The sequence below is a fragment of the Triticum urartu genome, chromosome 7A (genome assembly GCF_056163025.1).
Source record: "Triticum urartu cultivar PI428250 chromosome 7A, HENAU_Tu73, whole genome shotgun sequence".
NCBI classification, from domain to species: domain Eukaryota; kingdom Viridiplantae; phylum Streptophyta; class Magnoliopsida; order Poales; family Poaceae; genus Triticum; species Triticum urartu.
In genome coordinates, this window is record NC_141879.1 from 724,062,693 (window position 1) to 724,085,246 (window position 22,554).

Consider the following 22,554-nt stretch of genomic DNA (forward strand, 5'->3'; position numbering starts at 1 on the left):
CTAAAAATAGCACACTAATTTATGAACCGATACCCGATAACATACATACAAACACTGCGGTAACTTTGAACAGTGGAAACATGTTATTGAAAATATACCCTCGGTAGCTTTTGTGAAAATAACATAATAATATATGAACCATATACCTGATAACTTAGGTACAAATACCATGGTAAATTTGACCAAGAAGGGGAAAAAGTTCTTGAAAAACATAGTACTCCTAATAACTTTTGTGAAAATAACACGGTAATGTGTGAACCGCATACCCGATAAGTACGTATAAGCACCATGAGAACTTCGAGCAAGGAGGGGGAAAAGTTATTGAAAAATATACCCCCAGTAAATTATGTGAAAATAGCACGATAATACATGAGCCGCATACCCGATAAGTTACTTAGAAACACCATGGTAAATTTGATCAAAGGGGGAAATATTAAAAAAAATACCCCGGTTACTTATGTGAAAATAGCACAGTAATATATGAACCACATACCTGATAACTTACATAAGACACCGCATTAAATTTAACCAAGGGTGAAAAAGTTGTTGAAAAATATCCCTCATTGACTTCTATGTAAATAACATGGTAATATACGACCGACATAGTTGATAACTTAGGTGAAAATATTGTGGTAATTTGCATCTAAAAAGGAGGGAAGGGGATGATCGGGTTCGTGAACCATGTGAACCCGGCGTGAAACTTGCAGAAAAAATGATGGAACTAGGGCGTATATAGTCTTAAAACCCGGACAAGTGAGGCCACCGGTTTGGATTTTCAGTTATAGACCGCTGTCTTTTTTATTTTATTTTTGCAATCTCGTCTCAAGAAGATATAACTTTTATGTAACTCTTGTGGAATCAGCAAAGGGAGCTAGATTTGCTGGTTGTTGTTGTTACATTTAGCATGGTAGGTTGTGGGTTCGATCCTGTTGTAATGTATGTGTTTTTGCCTTTTTTTAAAACTGCTGATAGTGCGGGTGCAGCGACCCAGAAAACCGGGGAGAGAACGCAACCTCGTGTGCGGGGAGGAGAAAATCGGATCGAAGGAGGGGATTCAACCTCTCGGGAGGTGCGGTACTTTTTGCAACCTGCCACATGGTTGACAGTTATCACAATCCTTCTGAAATCTTGAACCTTTTTTAATTCAAGAACATGTTTTGAAATTGTGAACACCTTTTTAGAATTTATTAATACTTTCTGAAATATAGAACTTTTGCAATGCACTTGGGCCAACCCAAGTTAGCATGCGATGGGGACAAGGGAGCTCGAAATGGGCCGAGTAACCACTTGCCGTGTCATGCTAATCATGTGTATGAAAAATGTCAATCATGTGTATGAAAAATGTTAATCATGTGTATGAAAAATGTTTGATGTATAAAAAAAGTATGACATAACTGAAAAGAGTAAAAATGTTAATCATGTGTATGAAAAATGTTTTTGGCAATTTTTTTTAAAAAAAATACATGATATTTTATAGAAAAAACATGTTTACAGAATGGGAAAAATTGCTCATGTAATCCAAAAAATGTTGAGTACATTAAAAAAATGTACATCACACTTCCAAAAAAAATCTTCACAAGATTTACAAATGTGTTTCTGACATTTTCAGAAAACAATTGTACAATGTCTAAAAATGTTTGCATAGTTCAAAAATTGTTTTCTGTCATTTGAAAAAGGTTTCAATATGCATTTGATAAATAATTAAAACTTATCAGAAAAATATATTAAATGTTTTTTTAAATGTTAACATGTATTTGCACAAAAATGCTTTCATGTATAAAAAAATCAAAAAACCCAAAAAATAAAAAAACCAAAAAAACCAAAAAGACCCAAGGAAGAAGCTGAGAAAACCAATGTATAAATAAGAAAAAAAGTTAAACCCTTCAAAAACAAATAAAACAGAAAATATAAAGAACAAATGAGAAAACTGAAGGAAACCACAAAAATCCACAAAAAGCAAATAAAACCATAGAAAAAAACTAAAAAGGGGAAACCATACTGGAACGATCTAATGCAAGGACCATACGCGAAGGCATAGAACGACACTGCTAACAGGTCGTCCTGCGTCATTCACCCATAGGCGATTCTTATTAGGAATTGTTAGGGGCGAGACATAGCCCTGCTCAGCGAAGGAGTCCGAAATCACTAGTTGATGGTTACCTCTTTTTTTGGGGAAAGTTAAGGGTTATCTCTTGTAAGTGTCACTCTCACCTTCTCAGTGGCTAACAAGTGATACACTGCCTATGTGTCACTTGTTGCAACATGAGAGTTTCTTTTTTTTCATAGATTTATTTTATTTAAAACGCATTATCTCTTAAACCATGCATCTAAATCTCGAATCATTTTCACCGTTGAATTTCCCGCGTCAAAATTATTAAAACTAGATCCTATGTTAATAGATTTTTGATGAAGTTTTTCTCCACGAAAAAATAGAAACCGGAAAAACAAGGGAAAAAACAAAATAACAAAAAATTGATATTTTTTAAAAAAAATGGAAAAAATGACAGAAAAATGAAAAGGAAGACTCGGAAGCATGATTGTGAGTTTTTATTTATTTTATCTCTTTTTGAGAAGCACATTTTTGTTTCCTAAGAAGCAGAGCGGAATCAAATCCGTGCCTCCATAAGAAGCAGATACGTGCTCCTCGTGAAATCTCATATATTTTTTTCCTTTCCGAGAAACACAACCGTGCCTCTCGTGGTGGATAATTTGGGCCTTCACGAGAACAAATATGTGTTTCTGGTGGAAGCACATATTTTTCCAATTTTTGAGAAGGACATTTGTGCCTCCCATGAAAGCAAATTTATGCCTCTATGAGAAGCAAATTGCGCTTCTCATGAAAGTACAGATCCCCCCCCCCCCCTCTTATGAGAAGCATAGTTGTGTCTCTCTCGCGTAAGCAAATCTATGTCTTCACTAGAAGCAAATATGTGATTTTCATGGAAGCATGTTTTTTTCCTTTCCCGAGATGCATAGCTATGCCTCTCGCGGAAGTAATTTGTGGCTTCACGAGAAGCATAGATGCACAAAAACTCTCCTTCCTGAGACACACAACTATCCTTCCCTGAAAGTAAACCTGTGCTTATTGTGAAAACTCATATTTTTATTTTTTGAGAAGCATAACTTTATTTTTTGCGGCAACAGATTTCTGCTTCTCGTGGAAGCATAAAAAGACGCGCAAACAAAATTTGTCACACTTTTTTCTGCAAATCTTACAGAAATGCAAAACCCCCCCCCCCCTAAAAAAACACATAAAAAACAAAAACATGTACATAAATTTGTTTTTTAAAAAATCCAGCGGGAGGGCCCAACACGCAAACTGTGGCAACGGTTGTACGCATCACTTAGAGCGCTCTGAGACCACCCCAAGTAATCCCTGAAGTCTAGGAGAGCAACTAATGAAGTAGTACTCCTTGGGAAGCCCTCGCAAGGGTCACTTGGCATGGGCTGAGAGTGGCGTGCTCTCAGCCGCCACCACGTGTCGTGCTCTAGATGCTTCCTTTGTTTTTTCCGCACGCGTTTTCAGCTTTTAGCTGATTTTTTTGGTTTTTTGGCTTTCTCGTTTCTCATCTGTTTCTCTTAGATTTTGGACAAAAATAATTCAAAATAAAAAAATAGACGAAAAAACGTGTTTTATTTTTTCCTTCCGCGAGAGGCATGGATTTGCTTCCTCGTGCCTCTCGAAAATGAAAGAATACATTCTTTTGCTTCCATGAAAGGCACAATCATGTCTCTCAAAAATGGAAAAACAAGTTTTTTTCCTTCTGTGAGAGGCACGGATTTGCTTTCACGAGAGGAACAGTTGTGCTTCTCAAAAACAAAAAAAAACACATCTTTTTTCTTTTTTCCTTCCATGAGAAGCATACATTTACTTCTCGTGGAGGCCAGTTTTGGTTCCGCAAGAGGCGCAGTCGTGCCTCTTTCGGAAAGGGAAAAAAGTGCTCTCGGTTTGGTTTTTTTGTCTGGTTTATTTATGAAAGAAAAGTTTATCAAAACCTATCAACATGAGGCCTAGTTTTGAAGATCTCGACGCGACAAATCCAACGATGAAAACGGTTCGATATTTGAGCGTACGGTTTAAAAGATAAAACATTTTGAATAATCAGATCTACGAAAAAAAGGAAAACTCCTATGATCGTCTACAGCAATTCTGACCCGTAAGAGCATCTCTAGCAGACCTCGCATCCCGCCCCGACCCGCAAAATAACCGCCAAAATGCGGGGCGGGGCGGGAAAACCTGCCCGATCAGACACCGCATTCGCGGCCGACCCGTAAAAGTTTTTGCGGGGCGCGACAAAAGATCTCCCCTGACCTCTAGATTCACGGGCTAGGAGGACGACCCGAGCTCAGCCCCTATCCGCAGCGAGATTTGGCGGGAGGGACATTTCCGCACGGCCTTTCCCGCTCCCCCACCCTCCGCCACCATTGGCCTGCCACCTCACGCTCCGGTGCATCTTTCCCGGCCTCCTTCGCCGCCATGGATGACTCCCTACTGTCCCCTGTCACCGTCGAGGTCGCGCCCGCTCAATCCCCTCTGGCGGATCTCGTCGCCGGCCATGTTGGCCCCGCTGTCGCCCAAGGTACCGTCACGCCTGCCCGCAAGCGGCAGGGAAACGTGGTCGTGGAGGGCGGGAATCCGGCTGCCCCCGCCGCGAAGGCCCGCGCTCCGGGCGCCAACGCCGCTTCGCGATCCCGGCCAATGGCGGAGAAGGTCGCCAAGGCCACCGGCATAAAGAGGAAGAGGATTCCGGCTACAAAGAAGCCATCTCCTTCATCCACTCACTCCGCCCCGGAAAGAGGTTCCCCGGCGATGCCGCTCAACGGTGCTGCTCCCACCGCAAGCGAGGTGTTTGACGAAATGCCGGAAGGTATGCGTCTTCGGTCATGGCAATTTTCTTTGCTTTTCGCCATTTGCGATAGCTCGTGACTTGTTGTCGTTCACTATAGCGATGGTTCGAACATGCAACTGTCGAGTTCGTGAACTTGTTGGACACCAACGCCGTTGACATCGATTAAGCCCCGTTCGCCGCATTCGACTAACAATGAAACGGAGGGCAGCGTGGATGATCATGGTGGTGAGGAAGAAGTGGAGGAGATCGATGAGGTAGCGTATGAGCAATCGCAAACAAAAACTGGGAAAAGCCAGAGACCGAAGAACTACACGATCTTGGAAGATCAAATCCTGATCAGGGCATGGAGTGCGGTGTCTCTTGATGCATGCACGGGTACTTCTCAAACCGCCAAGAGGTATTGGCAAAGGATCGAAGATCAATACTTCTGCATGATGGCAAAGTATCCCAATAGGACTCCACGCACATTTCGGTCGCTTCAAGGGCGTTGGGATGTGATCAAGCCTATGTGCAGCCATTGGGAAGCTTGCTTGGAGCAAGTACGCAATGCACCTCCAAGTGGAACCGTGAAATCCGACTATGTGAGTTTGTTTTGCCTTTGTTCAAGTTGTGCACATCATATTGCATCATTTCACTTTGTTCAAATTATGTAGGACAGAATTGCCCAACATAGATACAAAGAAATGGAAGCTTCGGAAGGCAAATTCTTCAAACTAGAGCATTGTTGGGACTTGCTCAAAGAGTGCGAGAAGTGGAAGTTGATCGAAAAAGAATCCCCACCGAAGAGAGGTTCACTTACAAACATGGATGAAGAAGAGGATGATGATGGCCCAAGAAATTTGAACAAGCCCGATGGCGACAAGAAGACTAAGGAGAAGATGAAGAGAGAGCACGAAGCATCGAGTTTGAGGGAGAAGATTGATGCCATGATGCAATCAAATGAGTTGATGTTGTTGAAGTCGTTGAAGATCAAGAAAGAGTTGGTCGAGAAGAAGACAAGGGAGAAGCAAGAAAAGTGGCAATTGCTCAAGAAAGAGGGGCTGTGCAAAGCGGCCATTGAGGAGAGAAGAGCACGTGCCGCTGAAAACAAAGCCATGTCCAAGTTGCTCGTCGAAGAGAACAAGATCATGACAATGAGCCACAATGACATGGACGACCTCACCAAAGAATGGCATGATATGGCAAGGAGAGAAATCTTGAAGAGGAGAATGGTTCCATAGGCTAGTGCGTGTTACAGTGTCAGTGTCGGAGATGTTTTCTCTGCTCCATATGGTGCCAATGTCGATGATTTCGGTGCAGGAGTTGGAACAAGCGCCGGAGGTGGATTCGGTGGTGACGATGAACTTCAAGATGGATTCGATGGCACGGAGTGAATATCGACCAAGATGATGCCGGACGTGGCCAACACTTTTGCGTTTGTCCTACTAAACTGAAGCTTTTATTTGCGCGTAAACTGCGTTATGTTGTTTGAATTTGAACTTATTTGTCGGAACCGATGTCAAATTCAAGAATTGGGCGTCTTCGATTTGCAGGTTGATGCGGCGGTGCCCAAACAGATCCCGCAAAAAGCCGATCCGCGAATATCCTTTTATACAGGTCCGTTTGGGGGTCTGCCTTTGTGGCAGTCCGTGCCGACCCGTACAGCCTTTTTCCGCGAACTGCAAACGTGTTTTACGGGTCTGTGGGATGCGGGGTTTGCTAGAGATGCTCTAAAAAGCCCAAATTCACCTAAAAATTGGAGTACACGGGCCCAATTTGGACAGCAAACCCCTGCACCTATAGCTGGCCAAATGAGCCGTTTTTTTCGGGCCGGCCCGTGAGCACGCCGGCACGGTTCGCCTTGGGCCAAGCACGACACGGGCTAAACGGGCCGGGCCCAGCACACGTCACACCCTGGGCCGTGCCTGGGCCTGGAGGCTGGGCACGCGGGCCGGCACGACACGGCCCGATTACGTTTTTTTTATATACCTATATATGACCCAATATGTAAAAATAGGCTAAAAAACGCTCAGTGCATCAAATAACAGGCTGAAAATATGCAACCCACCATGCTAAACGGGCCAACATGCCGACCCGTTTACTAACTAGGCTGTGCCTAGGCCTGAGGGCGCAGCATGCGGGCCGGCACGGCATGTCCCGTATAGTAATCGTGCCCTGGCGGGCCGTGCCAGGCCAGGCACGATTACGATGAGCCGGGCCGTGCCGTGCCGGCCCGGCTCGTTTGGCCAGGTATACCTGCACCGGACACGAAAGAGGTCTAGTATTTGGCTCAAAAAAAAAGAGGTCTAGTACCGGAATTCCTCTAGTACCATCCCAGACGAGGAGCAGAGCCACCGCAATCGAATCCCCTTCCTTCCTTCCGTCCCGCACGACGATGGAGCGCGTGAGAAGGGCTTCGCATGCCGGCTCCTGGTACACCAACAACGGTACCCCCTCCATCCTCCAGCTCCCACCCTGATCCCCCTACCCTTTTTTCAGTCTGCTGGATTCCGCCCGCCCCTCTCTTCCGGGGGAGAACGAGAGAGAGAGAGAGAAAGGTGGAATCTTTTCTGTGCGCTTGATCTGATTTCTCGGCCAGATTAGGGGGGGTTTGGTGGGGCTTATCGGTGTCGGCAGAATTTCATACTAGAGTAGCGTTTATGGATTGGATTGGATCCGTGCGCCCTGTTAAGGTGGGGAAAGTGTGCGCTGTTGACTTCATTACCTGTAGCGTTCATGGTTTCTCCATCCTTGGTACCAAGATGGCGCAGCAGAGTGGCAGATTCTGCCGTAAATGCAGTTGTTTCTGATCAGATTCACGGGGTTCAGGTGGACTGTGTAGTTTGCAGAATCCAACTGCAAACATAGGAGCCAGCTGCAGTGTGCTCTGTAGGTGGTTGGATCTGAAGAACAATCTGCTGAGTGAATTTTGTGTGTGCTGCATATTCAAACTGTACTGCCATGACATCTTTTAGGACACCGCTGGCTTCGTCATGTTGATTCTGTCCAAATGTGGACATACTTGACATATTTGATTCAGCTGGAACAGTTTGCTTTTTGTTGTAGTAAGGCGTGACGTTTTGCCGGTAATTCAGAAACGTTTACTTTGTTTTGAGTTGAATCATCAGCTTTCAAACTTTAGATTTACTTCCAACCATTTTCAACAAGATATCCGTAATATGCACCTACTCTTGGCAAGATGTATATGACCATTAATTCCTCTTCTTTCTAGTTGTTATATCCTAAATGGCTAAATCATGTACTGCTCCATGTTCACAATTAGCCAGCAAGCTGGAAGAGGAACTTGATGGTTGGCTTTCGGCAGCTGCTCTCACGAAGTCACCTGATGTTAGGGCCGTAATTGCACCGTAAGTTGATGTTTATGGTATGGAGGTGGAATTCTGTTCACGACTGTTCTGTAATACCAATAATCTTTACTTTCCTTGCAGCCATGCTGGCTATTCGTACTCAGGGCGATGTGCAGCTTATGCTTTTGGCAACATTGATCCAACTAACATGTGAGTTAAGCAATTTCGGGCTGTTGTTTCCTTTGCTAAAAACAAACAAATACTTTTCTCTCTGAATGTTTACAGTACTAATATTGCTATATACTACTGTATGATATTTACTTGTTAGCTTGTTTGTTGGTTTGACATGGCTAGATAAGTAGTAGAAAGAACCATTATATGCAGGCATAAGAACTATATGTAAACTGTATACTATGATGCACTTTTGTCCATTATAACCAAATATAATGCATAGTATACTTCTCAATAGTAAACTAAAAAAAATCCATAAAAGTGTTTTTTTTTGCTTTCTAACAATTCTAAGCTAGAAACATTATAATGAACTCTTTAGAATTATAAAAGGTCACTAGAAAAGTAAGTCGACATAACATATTTACAAAAGATATCATACCTTACCTGATAAAGTAACACAAACTAATAAGTTGAACTAATTAATTCATCAGATTTTTACGGTGTACATTGTGCATAATTTAAAAGCATGGGTCCAACTATAAATCTAAACTGATGCTAACCACATCATTGGTAAGCTACTTTTGTTCTGCCAAACGTGTACCCTTATATTCGTTATTCCCACCCTACATGCTACAAAGGACAATCTTCTAGTTCCATTGTTATAACTGGCTTCTTTCCTCACATTTTTTCCTTAATCCTGTTCAGTATCTAATTCCTAATTTTCTTCATGTGAATCAGTTCTCGGGTGTTTCTGCTCGGCCCATCTCATCACTACTATACTCCAAAATGTGCTCTGTCAAGAGCTACTGTTTATAGCACCCCGATTGGGGATTTACCAGTAGACCTGGAAGGTATCATGCTTGCAAAATTAAGATGCCTAAGTTATTTCTTTAATATTCATATCAACCTTTCCATGTGAATTTCTAATCTGGAAAAGTCCACTTTTCAACCCTAAACTTGGTCAAAAGCTCACTTTCTAATCTGGATTTGAACTTCAATTTGTTGTAACCGTCCAGACTTCAACCTCGATCCAATCAGGGGTGGTATCGAGCTGATGTGTCGCGACGTGTATGCCAGCCTGAATCTACCTCATTAGTAAAATCAGTGGGAAGAGCTGACAGGTTGAATTGCTGCCTGCCCTTCTCACTGGTTTTATCTGGGCCATCAACTCTCTCCCCCCATCCCCCCCTCCCCCCCCACCCCCCCCCCCCCCCCCTGAAAATTTCGTCAAATAAAAGAAAACAAGTCGGCCCCACATATCATACACTTGTTCCCTGCTTTTTGTTAGATTTGTTATCTTAATAGTCACACAATGTTTGTATTTCATTGCTTGAGGATGTTCAGAAAATACTTTTCATACACTTTATATACGGCTAAACCTACCTTGAAAGAAGGCATGCAGCAGTGGCTGAACACTTTGCAATCTTATCCCCCTTCCGCTCCCTCCACTGTTCACCTTCATTGTACATACCATCCTATTTAAAAAATTATAATGACGCAATAGGGATCTTGCCTACATCTCTTCACGCAAAAAGAAAGAAGTCTGGTTCGCTTCTTGTGTGACCTGTTTGTAAGTTCAATCTCATTTATTTTACTGAGATGTACATTTTTTATCCATCCACTATCCCCCAAAACAAGTTTAGTCCTCGACTTAAATAGTACTAGACAACAGGATTACACGATCCCTCAACTTTTTAAACAAGGTAATTTTGGTCCCTTTTTGAAAGAAAAATTACAAGCAAAGAAAAATCAGGAAAAATAACAGAAAAAATGATAAATCATGAAAAATATTATTAATAAGTTATGAAAAATGAGAATGTTATGGATGGGAAAAACGTCAAGAATTTACGAAAAAGAAAAATCATAAATATTCTGAAAAACAAAGAAATTAGAGGGTACTCATAAATAATTTTCTTGTTTTCCATGAATGCACCCAAAATCTGTTTTATTTCTATTTTTCAATTTTATCTCTTTGGATTCTCAGTCTAGACTCTAGAGTTGCATGTCGACCATGAGCTATCTGACATCTCTACCTGTTGGTAGATCTTAATAACACACTATGAGATCTCCTTTTCAATGAGATCATTCTGCCTTGCTTAGCTCTTTGTGAACTTTAGACATACATTCTTACATTACTGTTTTTCCAGTTATCGAGGAACTCAAAGCTACCGGAAAATTTGAATTTATGGACCTTAATGTCGATGAGGCTGAACATAGCATGGAAATGCATTTGCCTTACCTTTCTAAAGTATTTCAGGGGTAATTACTTTGTTGTTAAAGCTTGTATCCATCTTGTATTTCTTTTTGAATAAAATATGGATCCTACACTCATAATTCTTTTTCATGACCTGGCAGACATAATGTAAAAGTTGTACCTATCCTTGTTGGTGCTGTCAACTCCCAAAATGAAGCCATGTATGGGCAGTTGCTCGCAAAATATGTGGATGATCCAAAGAACTTTTTTTCTGTCTCCTCAGACTTTTGCCACTGGGGATCTCGGTAAGTGATTTAATGTCTGATTATTGTGATTTTTGTTTATTTTGCAACGAGATGTCAAGTGTGTCATTACTGTACATACCTCGTCGGTATAGAATAAGTGAACCTAATACAAGGCACATGCTAACCACATAATCTGCAGCTTAAGCAAATTTCCATAACCTTCCCGTGTTACCTTTTTTTAATGAAGCACATGTATTTCTTTAAAGCACGGCTATATTGCCGGCTACCAAACGAGCACATCATTCGACAGTCCTCTGCCCATAAGATATTGTCATCCAGGATAGCTCCGACATTAATTGTCTGTTGTCGCTGAAGCATGGGCCGGTTTATTACAATCCCATGGATGAAACATTACTCAATAAAGGAAGTAGATAATAGAAACTTTGCCCGTCGAAACAGAGTGTTCCCAGTTTGGAATGTTCATATTTGTGCGACCTGAGCTCTTGCTTCTGGTTTAGGTAATCTGTGGCAAATATTGCACTCCCCACTTCCTGCTGCCCAGCTAACTGTATGGTGTATGAGACATGATCAATAGGTCCAGCTGTAGCAGATACATGATCTCCACTGCTGTCCTGGCCAGTTGCCCCCAGTCTCATCTACCAGAGTTTTGGAGGAAAGCACCATTGATCTTTGGTCATATGTTCTTCAGCAAAAGTAACTAAAAAATAGTATTTGGCGTATTTAGCGAACCAAAAAGCTCTTCCCATATAGAAATGCAGAATAGTTTGCGTGGAAGGTTTGGCTTGAAATTTGTTACTGAATCTAGGTCAAGACACGTGAACAATGAACTTATTTTAACGCAAAGTCGACGACTCAATAGTTCTTCAGAGAGAGAAAAAACTGCACAGCCTCAAGTGTGCCACAATTTATGATTTGAGTCTTCTGATCTGATGTATTTGCTGAAAGGTACTATTCTACATAGTAAAGGATGCCCTAATACAAGAATAGCCATTAACCCTGTTCTGCATATCAACTCTTACTAGATTCAACATGTGTCTGACATCCTGACTGTTTAACATATCATGTTTAGTTTAACTGCAAATGGTCTAGAGAGGGATCAATTTATATGTTATAAGTGCAAATTCAGATACAACATTGAGTATGTTCAAGATGAATTTGAATCCATGTCAGGAGACAGAATTTTCTTGATAGTGAAGGATTTGGTCACATTATCCACATACATTCAGGCCTATCATTTAAGCCCCTCACTGACCGAGTAAAATCTTATTGTATACTAGTATTCATGTTGTTGCAATGCTTGCGCAGTTGCGCTTACAGGTGTATAATCTTGTCTATCGATCACTTTCTCTTGTTTCACATAAATGCTCTGGCAATGTACCAGGACCAATCATGCTTTGGTTATGGTAAAATGGTCATGTATTGAACCAATCATGAGCTTTGAAGATCTCAGGGCCGGCTGGTTGATCCACCCACCATTCAAAACCATTTTATGAAAACATAACTATCACTTGCTATCTCCTCTTGTGATAAGCCCCTACGTCCCAAAATCCAAATAGTAGATCTATCTTCAGGGGATAGCTATGCACGCCACTTCTGTCCAAATGGCCACATCATTTACTGAAATTGAAGGTTCTAAAGGCTTTGGTTAGTCTCCTGTTCTATCTCTTCATTTTCTCCCTTTCTCCGCATAAATTCTCTAGGGTCTGCTGTGGCCTGATCGTGCCGACCGTTCCCTTCTGCTTGTGTTGCCTGACTTCTGCTGTCGACAATATTGACCTCCTTTCATTGTCTATGTCGATCTCCATTGCTTTCTCAATTATCACATGGCCTTAATCTGCCAAGGTTGAGTGGAGTAGAAGGCTTGAGTAGTTAGGCATCACGGAAAATTCTTATAAGGCTGGCTCGCCTGCATATGGAGCAGGCTGACATGGGTTGGATGGTGCAGGAAGGCGAAGACAGAATCCATTTGTTCGGACCTTTAGATGATGGTGGATTTTGCATACTTTGTACAGAAATTATGTACCTCGTTCTAGAGCATAGAAATATGTTCCGAGAGCCTGGATTAGGAAAGGCCGAAAGGTGTATGATGATTTGAAGGGTGAGTGCACTTGATATGTCACCTAGTGCACCAGGGTATTATATACCCCACATTCACTAAATTTTATACTCTTTCAGTTATGTTTGCTGCTGTCGCTTGGGCATCAGGTATGTAAATGATTGTGTCCATCTCGTCTCATTGCCACAACAGGTTTAGTTATACATACTATGACAAGAAGCATGGTGCCATTCACAAATCAATCGAGGCGTTGGACCGCTTGGGCATGGAGATCATAGAGACTGGTGACCCCGACGCGTTCAAACAGTATCTCGAGGAGTACGAGAACACCATATGTGGACGCCATCCCATCAGCGTCCTTCTTCATGTAAGTGCGCAACTAATTGATGATCTAACTAATATATATCCTTCCCTTTTAAGATTTACTTAATCCACTTTGTGCACATTCTATTGTGTTAGATGTTGAAACACTGCTCGACGAAGATTAAGGTCGGGTTTGTTCGCTATGAGCAGTCGAGCCAGTGCAAGAGCACGAGGGACAGCAGTGTCAGCTACGCATCTGCTGTGGCCAAGGTGGACAGTCCTGGAGAAGAAGGTAAAGATTGAGCAAAACGTGGTTTGCTGGGTACACCCTGGTGTAACGTGCTGTAGCATGGCTGTTGGCTTGCAATCACCGGAGCTTTCTGTCGAACTTTGTAATAATAGCAGGCTCTGGTTGAAGTCCCATAGTAGCTGCTCTGGCGGCACCAGGATTCTGTGAAACAAGAGAACAATATATTTCTGGATGTTCTTGTGTGTATCTTCCTAGTAAGCTCCAGCAAAAAGAAAACGTTCAAAACCATGATAAAGGTTCTACAAAATTCTGAAAATGTTTGATGGTCAAAACTGTTGCAGCAGCATCGTGCATCCTGCTTGCAGCAACAACGGTCAATCCTTGTAGTGTCTCGCGTCTTGCCTCTGCAGGAGTGGTGCTGGCCATTGCAGCATCGTGCTTCTTGCCTGCTGCAACAGGGTTGACCCTTCCAATATCTAGCATCCTGCTTGCACCAAACGGCGGTTGACCATTGTAGCGTCATGCGTCCTGTATTGTAGCAATGGCATATCGCATTGCAACGGCGGTTGACACTTATAGTGTTACGTGTCACATGTGGAAGCAACAATAGACTGCATTGCAATGGTGGTCAACTCTTGCAGCGCCTTGTTGTAGCAATGACATACCGCATCGCAACAGCGGTTAACCCTTATAGTGGTTCATCAATGGCATGTGGTTGACCCTTGTAGCGCCACGCCTCTCATGGTTCATCAATGACATATCACATTGCAATGGAGGTTAACCCTTATAGTGCCACGTGTCCCATGTTGTATCAATGACATATCACATTGCTATTAAAAAAAACATATCACATTGCAATGGCAGTCGACCCTTGCAACATCTAGCATCCCACTTGCAACAACGGCGGTTGACCCTTGTCGCGCCACGCATCCCGTGTTGCATCAATGACATATCACATTGCAATGGCGGCCGACCCTTGCAGCTTCACGCATCCCATGTTGCTTGTCATGCCGTTCCAACTTGAAGCAACAACAGTGAGCCTTGCAACAGCGATGACTAGCCCTTGCAGCATGGTGCATCGTGTCCAGGTCTGCAACAATGCCGCCTTAGCCTTGTAGGGACTTCCAGATTGCAACCACATGTCAACAAATTATTTATTTATTTGGCAATACCAGCTTTTCGCTTTTGTCGACGGGAACATCTTCTTCCACTGAGCGAACATCGTCGAAACCCTAAATAAATTCAGGAACAATACGAACACCAATATCAAGTCTAAGACTTGAACCCTGATGGGCTGGGAATACCACTGTCCTTCTAGCCATTCAACCAAAGGTTGATTGGCGGGTTCCGTTTCGCTAGTAGCTACGCCGTAGTAGTACGGCGGGTTCCGTTTCGCTAGTACTAGTATATAGTTTTTTTTTGAGGGAAATACTAGTATATAGTTAGCTGGTGCTTAGCGTCAACTCAGTAGCATCTATCAAGTGACGTGGTGGAAGTGAAAAATGATAGTAGGGTGGCCAGACACGTAAAAAGGCTGGTAAAAAAAAATCTGGCAACGCTGCGCACGACGACTGAAATTAAGTGTTTTCCAGGCAACAAACGTAAAGCCAAACTGACTCTGCGTTGGATCGATCGGAGTACTACTACGCGTAAACCCAAACTGACTCTCGTTGGATCGGTGCGTGTACTACACTACTACTACTGCTAGTACTACACAGAAACGTGGTTAACTCTAGTACGTCCTATATACTGGAGTACACACGGACGTGGTCGGGTAGGACACGAGTTGCACTACGTACCTAGCTATAGGCTCTCCACTTATATATACACGGCCACACCCATGGATCGAAGTACCCGCCTCCCATAGCTATCGCTCCTTCCACACGTACGCACGGGCACGCCAACTCGCCTCCTACGCCGCCACGCCGGCCGGTGCAAGCAAGGCAACCATGAAGCTTCGTCCGGCCGTTGTGTGCCTTCTCCTCGTCGTGCTTCTCTTCGATGGTATACTATCTACTAGTACCTCCTTGTTTCTTTTTCATATTCGTTTGGGAAACCTTCTTCGTCTTCTGCATCACTGTATGCATGCACGCAATTGCTGACACACATGATCGATCTACTCTACATGGACAGCCGCTCGCGTGGAGGCTCGAGGCACACCCTCCGTCAAGGCCAAGGAGTCATCAAAGAACCAGCAGTGGACCAGCATGTTCGTCTTCGGCGACGACTTTGCCGACAACGGCAACCTCCCGAAGCTGCCCGGTGGTCAGCCCGAGTCTGATCTCTCGCGTCAGTGGAGCTACCCCTACGGCTCTTATATCAACTCTCGTGGCTCCGCCGCCGCCGTTCCAACCGGCCGCTTCTCCAACTACCGGATTCAGTCCGACTTTATCGGTAATTTATTTATTATTCTAGCATTAGTGATCTAATAAATGCTCTTATATTTCTTTACAGAGGAAGTACTTAGCAAGCTAGGTAGAATTTGTTTTAGATTATCACATGTATAATCCTACTTCTAAGCACGTCTAAATCTAAAACTAATAGAGCATATCTATCGCGTGGAACTTGCAGCAAGGATCTTGGGCCTCAATGCAGCCCCTCCGGCGTACATGCGCACGCTAGATCAATCTGTTGATCCAACCGGCATGACCTTCGCTTCCGGTGGCGCCGGCGTGTTCCAGAAGAAGGTGCCAACTCTTGCCGCACAGGTTAAGTCTTTCACGAGGCTCATCAACAGCGGAATCATCTCGAAAGACCAGCTTCGCCACTCCGTCGCGCTTGTCGCCATCTCTGGCAATGATTACATGAGCGGCGCCGACGTCAAGAACTCCTTCTTGAGTAGCTTTGACGACGTAAGTAGCTAGTAGCTAGACTCATCACACGTACAAAATAAACACTAATAAACCACCCATCAATTAATATTATCGATCGCCACCTTACCAATTTAACTTTTCTCGCATGCATGCAGATCGACACTTACATTGGGAACGTGACGGCAGAGATTGTCAAGAACGTCGTGCAGCTGCAAAAGCTTGGTGTGAAAAAGGTGCTAGTCAACAACATGCATCCCATTGGTTGCACGCCTATGAGGACTAGTACAAACAACTACACCACATGTGACCTTCTCGCCAACTACGCCGCGTCCGTGCATAACAAAAATCTAAAGCAGTTGATGGGCAAAAAGAATAACGCCTACATGCTGGACCTCTACACCGCCTTCACCGACATCATCAATCATGCCCCAGGTAAGTAGTGGCATATATCCATGCGTGAACGTTGTAAACTAAATCTGGTTTCTAGTGTATGAGAGCTTTGATTCAACACGTGTTGGGACTATTTATACATACATACAATTTTCATGTGCATGCAGGTGAAGGATCGGATCAGTCCAACAAGTTCAACAACAACCTGGCCCCATGTTGCGAGGGTTTCTATGATACAGGCTTCTGTGGACAGCAGGACGATACGGGGGAGCCCCTCTACGAATTATGCGAAAATCCAGACCAGCTCTTCTACTGGGACGAGGTGCATCCGACACATGCTGGGTGGAAAGCCGTGATGAAGGCGCTAGAACAACCTTTGAAGGAGTTCCTAGATCGGGCCTATGTTCCATGATGCCTTGTAGTTTGAAGACTTTCTAGATTAATTGCTAGCTAGTTGGTGCAATTTCTTATAGGTTAGCTCTACACATATAGTATGAGTATTTGGGAAGAAGCTTGCGAGTTTTTCTTTCACTGCCTAACTTTTAGTTTACTACAAGTACTCTTTATGTATGAAACATGAACCGGCTAATGGTTTACTCCTGTTAGAAAGTTGGTCATGTGTGTGGTGAATCTAGTGTGCATGCATGTACTTGAGCTCGTGGGTAGTTACATGAAATGAGAAGAAAGGAACATCACTACTTGGACGAGTGCGCTGGCACTATGTCCAGAACATAGCAACCCCGCGAACCAACCTGTGGTTGGATGGTTAGAGGGACTGTGGTATCCCCAGCCCACCAGGGTTCAAATCCTGGTGCTCGCATTTATTCCTGGATTTATTTCAGGATTTCCGGCGATGCGCATTCAGTGGGAGCAGACGTTCCCGTCGACGACGAGACGCCTACGGTGACTTCGTAAATCTCAAAATGATATGCCGGCTCAGTCTTTCGGAGGCGCTCATAGGCGTAGGGTCTGCGTGTGTGTGTTCATAGGGATGAGTGTATGCGCGTGTATATGAGCGCTGTGTCTGTACTGATATTCAAAAAAAAAAGAACATAGCAACCCCGAGACTAGATGGCCCATGGGTGTCAAAGGACAATCCCATTACGCAAAGCAAAAGGGGCCGGATATTAATAGGCTATACCAGCCTGAAACATCAATGGTCGGATCTGACCTCTACTATTCTCAGTCGGCAGTAAATTGTAAAGTAAAAATGCTCACCTGGATAGCCATTGCTCAGGCGCTAGGGTTATGGGATTAGGTTCATGTTCTTTTAGGGAAGGACATTCTGAGATTATGGGGTTCGTCGGCCCAACTGCAAGAATTTTATTAGCTAAACAAAAGGTTAGGTAACTCATGATCCACGCCAAACTCGACATTTCAGATCCCAGTAGCCATGTCAATGCAATTAATTTAGAGCAAGGTGCTAACAATTGCCCCTTCTTCATCTGGATGGAGTGCCGCTGTTGCATATGTACTTCTTCGCTCAACTCATGAGAAGCTGTGTCAACATTTAATTTGAACATGTCATGCTTTCTTGTGCCGTGGCTGCCAACAAGGACAGGAGGACCCGTCTCGTTTCGGGAGAAACACATCCTGATCCATCGTATCATATCTTGCTTGGTGTGTGAAGTTGACGGCAGGCGGGATGAGGTCGCATCTACAATGAATCACCTCTCCCTGCTCGATGGTGTGGTGTAACCTTAAGGCATAGCACCCCTCCTTGCTCTGATTTAAGAGCTAGCACAGCCATCGTTTCTTCATCAATTTGGAAGGCGCAATTCAAGCAGCTGTGTGTGAAACGTGAGGCTGGAAGCGCGTGCCAGAGCAGGGGCGCGATGCGTGTTAATATAGGCCAGATGGGCGGCGTGGCAAAGATTACAATGAGGTTAGGGATAGGTTAGTTGTGGATTGATCTCCAAGTTAAGCTAACCATCAAGATCTAATCACAACAACCTAACCTATCCTAACTACAACACGCACGCCACATATCTAGCCGGCACGGTTCATAACATACTGTGGCAAGGCATACAACAAGTACAATGATGTTTAACACTCCCCCTCAATCACAACTATCTAAGTTGAGATTGCGTCGAAAGACCTCCAGCTGCCGCAATGATAGTGGCTTAGTGAAGCCATCTGCTACTTGATCACCAGTAGGAACAAACTGAATATTCAAAAGCTTGTTAGCAACTCTTTCACTAACAAAGTGATAATCAATCTCAATGTGCTTTGTTCTAGCATGAAAGACAGGATTGGCAGAGAGATAAGTAGCTCCAAGATTGTCACACCATAGTGAAGCGGCAGACAAATGGCGAATCCCCAACTCTGTCAGCATAGTTTGAACCCAAATAATCTCAGCAGTGGCATTTGCTAAGGCCTTGTACTCAGCTTTTGTGCTTGATCTGGACACTGTGGCTTGCTTACGTGCACTCCAAGAAATCAGATTGCCACCAAAGAACACTGTAAAACCTCCAGTGGACCGCCGATCATCAGGACAACCTGCCCAATCTGCATCTGAAAAGGCACTAACAAGTGTGGAGTCAGACTTGGCAAGTTTGAGACCACGACTCTTGGTTGCCTGAAGGTACCGAAGAATTCTTTTGACTGCTGTCCAATGAGTACTAGTGGGTGCATGGAGAAACTGGCAAACTTTGTTGACTGAAAAACATATATCTGGCCTGGTTAAAGTCAAATATTGCAAAGCTCCCACCACACTTCTGTACCTGGTGGAGTCCTCAGCTCCAAGTGCCTCTCCATCATAGAGAGACAGATTCTCTGAAGTAGACAAGGGAGTTGAAGAAGGTTTGCAACTTTTCATGCCAACGCGCTCAAGGATATCTTGTACATATTTTTCTTGGGACAGAACGATTCCACGAGCCACATGCTTCACCTCGATGCCAAGAAAAAAAATGAAGATTACCCAAATCCTTGAGAGCAAAGTCCATACGCAGATCCTGAAGAAGAGCATCAACTGCCCTAACGGAGGAGCTTGTGACAATAATATCATCAACATAAATAAGCATAAAAATGGTCACTCCATGCCGATGATAAAAAACAGTGAGGTATCTCCCTTGGAAGCAGCAAAGCCAAGGGACTGTAACTTGGAGTACAGACGATAGTACCAGGCTCTGGGTGCTTGTTTCAAACCATAGATTGCTTTGTCAAGCTTGCAGACATGGCGTGGTAAAGCTGAATTTTCATACCCAGGAGGCTGCCTCATAAACACCTCTTCTTCCAGAACACCGTGCAAAAACGCGTTCTTTACATCTAGTTGTCGCATGCACCAGTTTCTAGATATTGCAACTGAGAGAATCAAACGAATAGTAGCAGCTTTTACCACGGGACTAAAGGTATCCTCATAATCAATTCCGTACCTTTGCTTAAAGCCCTTTGCCATAAGACGTGCCTTGCACCTGTCAATAGTGCCATCAGACTTGCGTTTTACCTTGTACACCCACTTGCAGTCGATCACATTTCTCCCTCTGACTGGTGGAACCAAGTGCCACGTCTTGTTCTCTATGAGTGCCGAAAATTCTTCATCCATAGCCTGTCTCCACTTGGAGTCAGCAAGAGCATCATGCAGATTCTTGGGTTCACCTGTGGCACAAAAAGAGCCCCACCGAACACAACCATCTTTGTATACCTTGGGCTTGGCAATGCCACTCTGTGACCGGGTATGTGATCGAGCAGGAGGCGGCGGGGCGGGTTGAGCTTGCTGAAATTGGAGGCGATTTTGCATGGAGGAGACCGCAGAGTCTGATGCAGAAAATCCCGAACCGCCCTCTTGCAGCGACCCAGACTGATCCGGTGCGGCAGCCGATGGCGAACTGCCAAGTGGCAGTTCTGGAGCGGCCACGTCCCTCGAGGAAGATCGATCCGCGCCAGGATCCATGCGCCGCGTCTCATCAGGGTCAGGTGGGCCGCGCCCAGCCGGGGACAGTGCGGTAGTGCGCCTGGCGGGCCCACCAGAGGAGAGCGGGACAGGGCGCCCGCCTGGCAGCCTGTCAGTTGGCGCGGAGCCCGGCGAGGATCCGCCTGGTGCGCCTAGCCCACCAGAGGAGAGCGGGACTGGGCGCCCGCCTGGCCGCCTGGCTGTTGGCGCAGATCCCGATGAGGATCCGCCTGCCGCTGCTGCGGATGCAGATCCCGGCGAGGATTCGCCTGGCGCAGCTGCTGCCGCGGATCCCGAGGCCGCCAGATCTTCTGTGGCCGAACCAGACTCCTCAGGGTGCTGCATAAAATCATGAGAATTTTCGCCAAAGTTTTTAATGTTTGGCTGTCCTGTTTCCTGCACACTTTCAGCTGGATCATGGGAGTTAGACAAGGACATATTAGCAACAGTAAAATCAGCTCCCCCTTGAGCGAAAGAAGGAGATGGCAAGAGGTGAGAGGGTAGGAGGAGCAACTCTTTGCGAAGTTGAGCACCGGCATTTGAGTGGAGACTTTCTCATCAAAAATGACATCACGTGACACATACACACGGCCAGAAGAGATATCAAGACATTTGTAACCTTTGTGAAGAGTACTGTACCCTAGAAAAGCGCATTGCTTGGACCTAAATTCAAGCTTGTGCTTGTTAAAAGGGCGCAAGTTTGGCCAGACAGCACACCCAAAGATGCAAAGAAAAGAATAGTTGGGCTTGGTGCCAAAGAGTTGCTCTAATGGTGTTTGGTTCTTGATAACTATGCTGGGAATACGGTTAATAAGATAGACCGCAGTGAGGAATGCCTCGTCCCAAAATTTAAGAGGCATAAAAGCATGAGCGAGTAGAGAGAGACCAACTTCTACAATGTGCCTATGTTTTCTTTCTGCGCAGCCGTTTTGCTGATGAGCATGTGGACAAGAAACGTGATGTGTGATGCCAATGCGTTCAAAAAATGAGCTTAACCGTTGGTACTTCCCACCCCAATCGGTTTGCATGGCAATGATTTTACGATCAAAGAGACGTTCAACATGAGCTTGGAAAAGACGAAATTTCTCGAAGACATCAGATTTATTTTTGAGCAAATATATCCAACTAAACTTGCTAAAATCATCAATAAAACTGACATAGTATTTCTGTCTTCCTACAGAGACGGGTCCAGGACCCCAAACATCTGAAAAAATCAGCTCTAAAGGAGCTGTGGATTCACTAGTTGAACGAGAGTAAGGTAACTGATGGCTTTTGGCCATTTGACATGCATCACACACCAGAAGGTGGTCTTGTTTATTTGAAACAGGGAGATTGAAATCATGTAAAATCGTTTGAACTACCGGAAGGGCAGGGTGCCCTAGGCGCTTGTGCCACCGAGAGGTGGAAGGCTTGATGGCAGCAAGAACTTGGCGTGGGGGTGCACTCTGTCGTCCGGTCACGGGGAACAAGCCCCATCTACTCTTGTTTTGCAGAATTGTTCTCCGGGTAGCCTGATCCTTAACAAGAAAGAATTCAGGATGAAGCTCAATGAACACATCATTATCTCGCATAAGATTATAGGCAGAAAGAAGGCTTTGGTCGGCACTAGGAGCATGAAGAATGTTGTTGAGATGCAAGGAACCAGAGGGAGTAGATAATACTGAATGACCAATATGCTCTATGTCCATACCTTGCCCACTTGCCGTGTGAATTTGGTCGGTGTCGGTGTAGCGATCGCGGACAGCTAGCTTCTCCAACTCGCCGGTGACGTGATTTGTGGCTCCGGTGTCGAGATACCAATTGGTATCCACACCATAGGAGTGGGCAAAGTTGGCGGAGCGTGAGTTGCCACCACTACCGCCACCGTCACCGCGCCCACCACCACCGCGTCCGCCACCACCGCTGCCTGCAGGGTTCCGTACATTGTTGTTGAAGCCTTTATCGTACCTCTTCCTGCAGCGCCACGCACCGTGGCCTTCCTCCTTGCAGATTTGACAGCGTTCACGGTCACCGCGATCACCGCGGTCACCGTTTTGCTGGCGCGGCGCACCACCGCCACCACCATGGTTGTTGTCGGAGTAG

At 44.6% G+C, this 22,554-nt stretch overlaps 2 protein-coding genes across 2 annotated transcripts; both read left to right on the forward strand.

The window, feature by feature from the left end:
• Positions 1–7,108: 7,108 nt before the first annotated feature.
• LOC125521688 (AmmeMemoRadiSam system protein B) lies at positions 7,109–13,623 on the forward strand. Its single transcript, XM_048686742.2, has 8 exons — positions 7,109–7,276; positions 8,113–8,197; positions 8,279–8,347; positions 9,047–9,159; positions 10,456–10,567; positions 10,664–10,807; positions 13,017–13,191; positions 13,284–13,623. Exons 1-8 carry the CDS (start codon positions 7,225–7,227, stop codon positions 13,428–13,430), a joined length of 897 nt encoding a protein of 298 aa, XP_048542699.1. The 5' UTR covers positions 7,109–7,224; the 3' UTR covers positions 13,431–13,623.
• A 1,650-nt stretch (positions 13,624–15,273) lies between these two features.
• LOC125525862 (GDSL esterase/lipase At3g09930-like) lies at positions 15,274–16,992 on the forward strand. Its single transcript, XM_048690867.2, has 5 exons — positions 15,274–15,381; positions 15,511–15,771; positions 15,949–16,229; positions 16,346–16,622; positions 16,748–16,992. The coding sequence occupies exons 1-5, from the start codon at positions 15,327–15,329 to the stop codon at positions 16,990–16,992; spliced, it is 1,119 nt and encodes a 372-aa protein (XP_048546824.2). The 5' UTR covers positions 15,274–15,326.
• Positions 16,993–22,554: the final 5,562 nt, after the last annotated feature.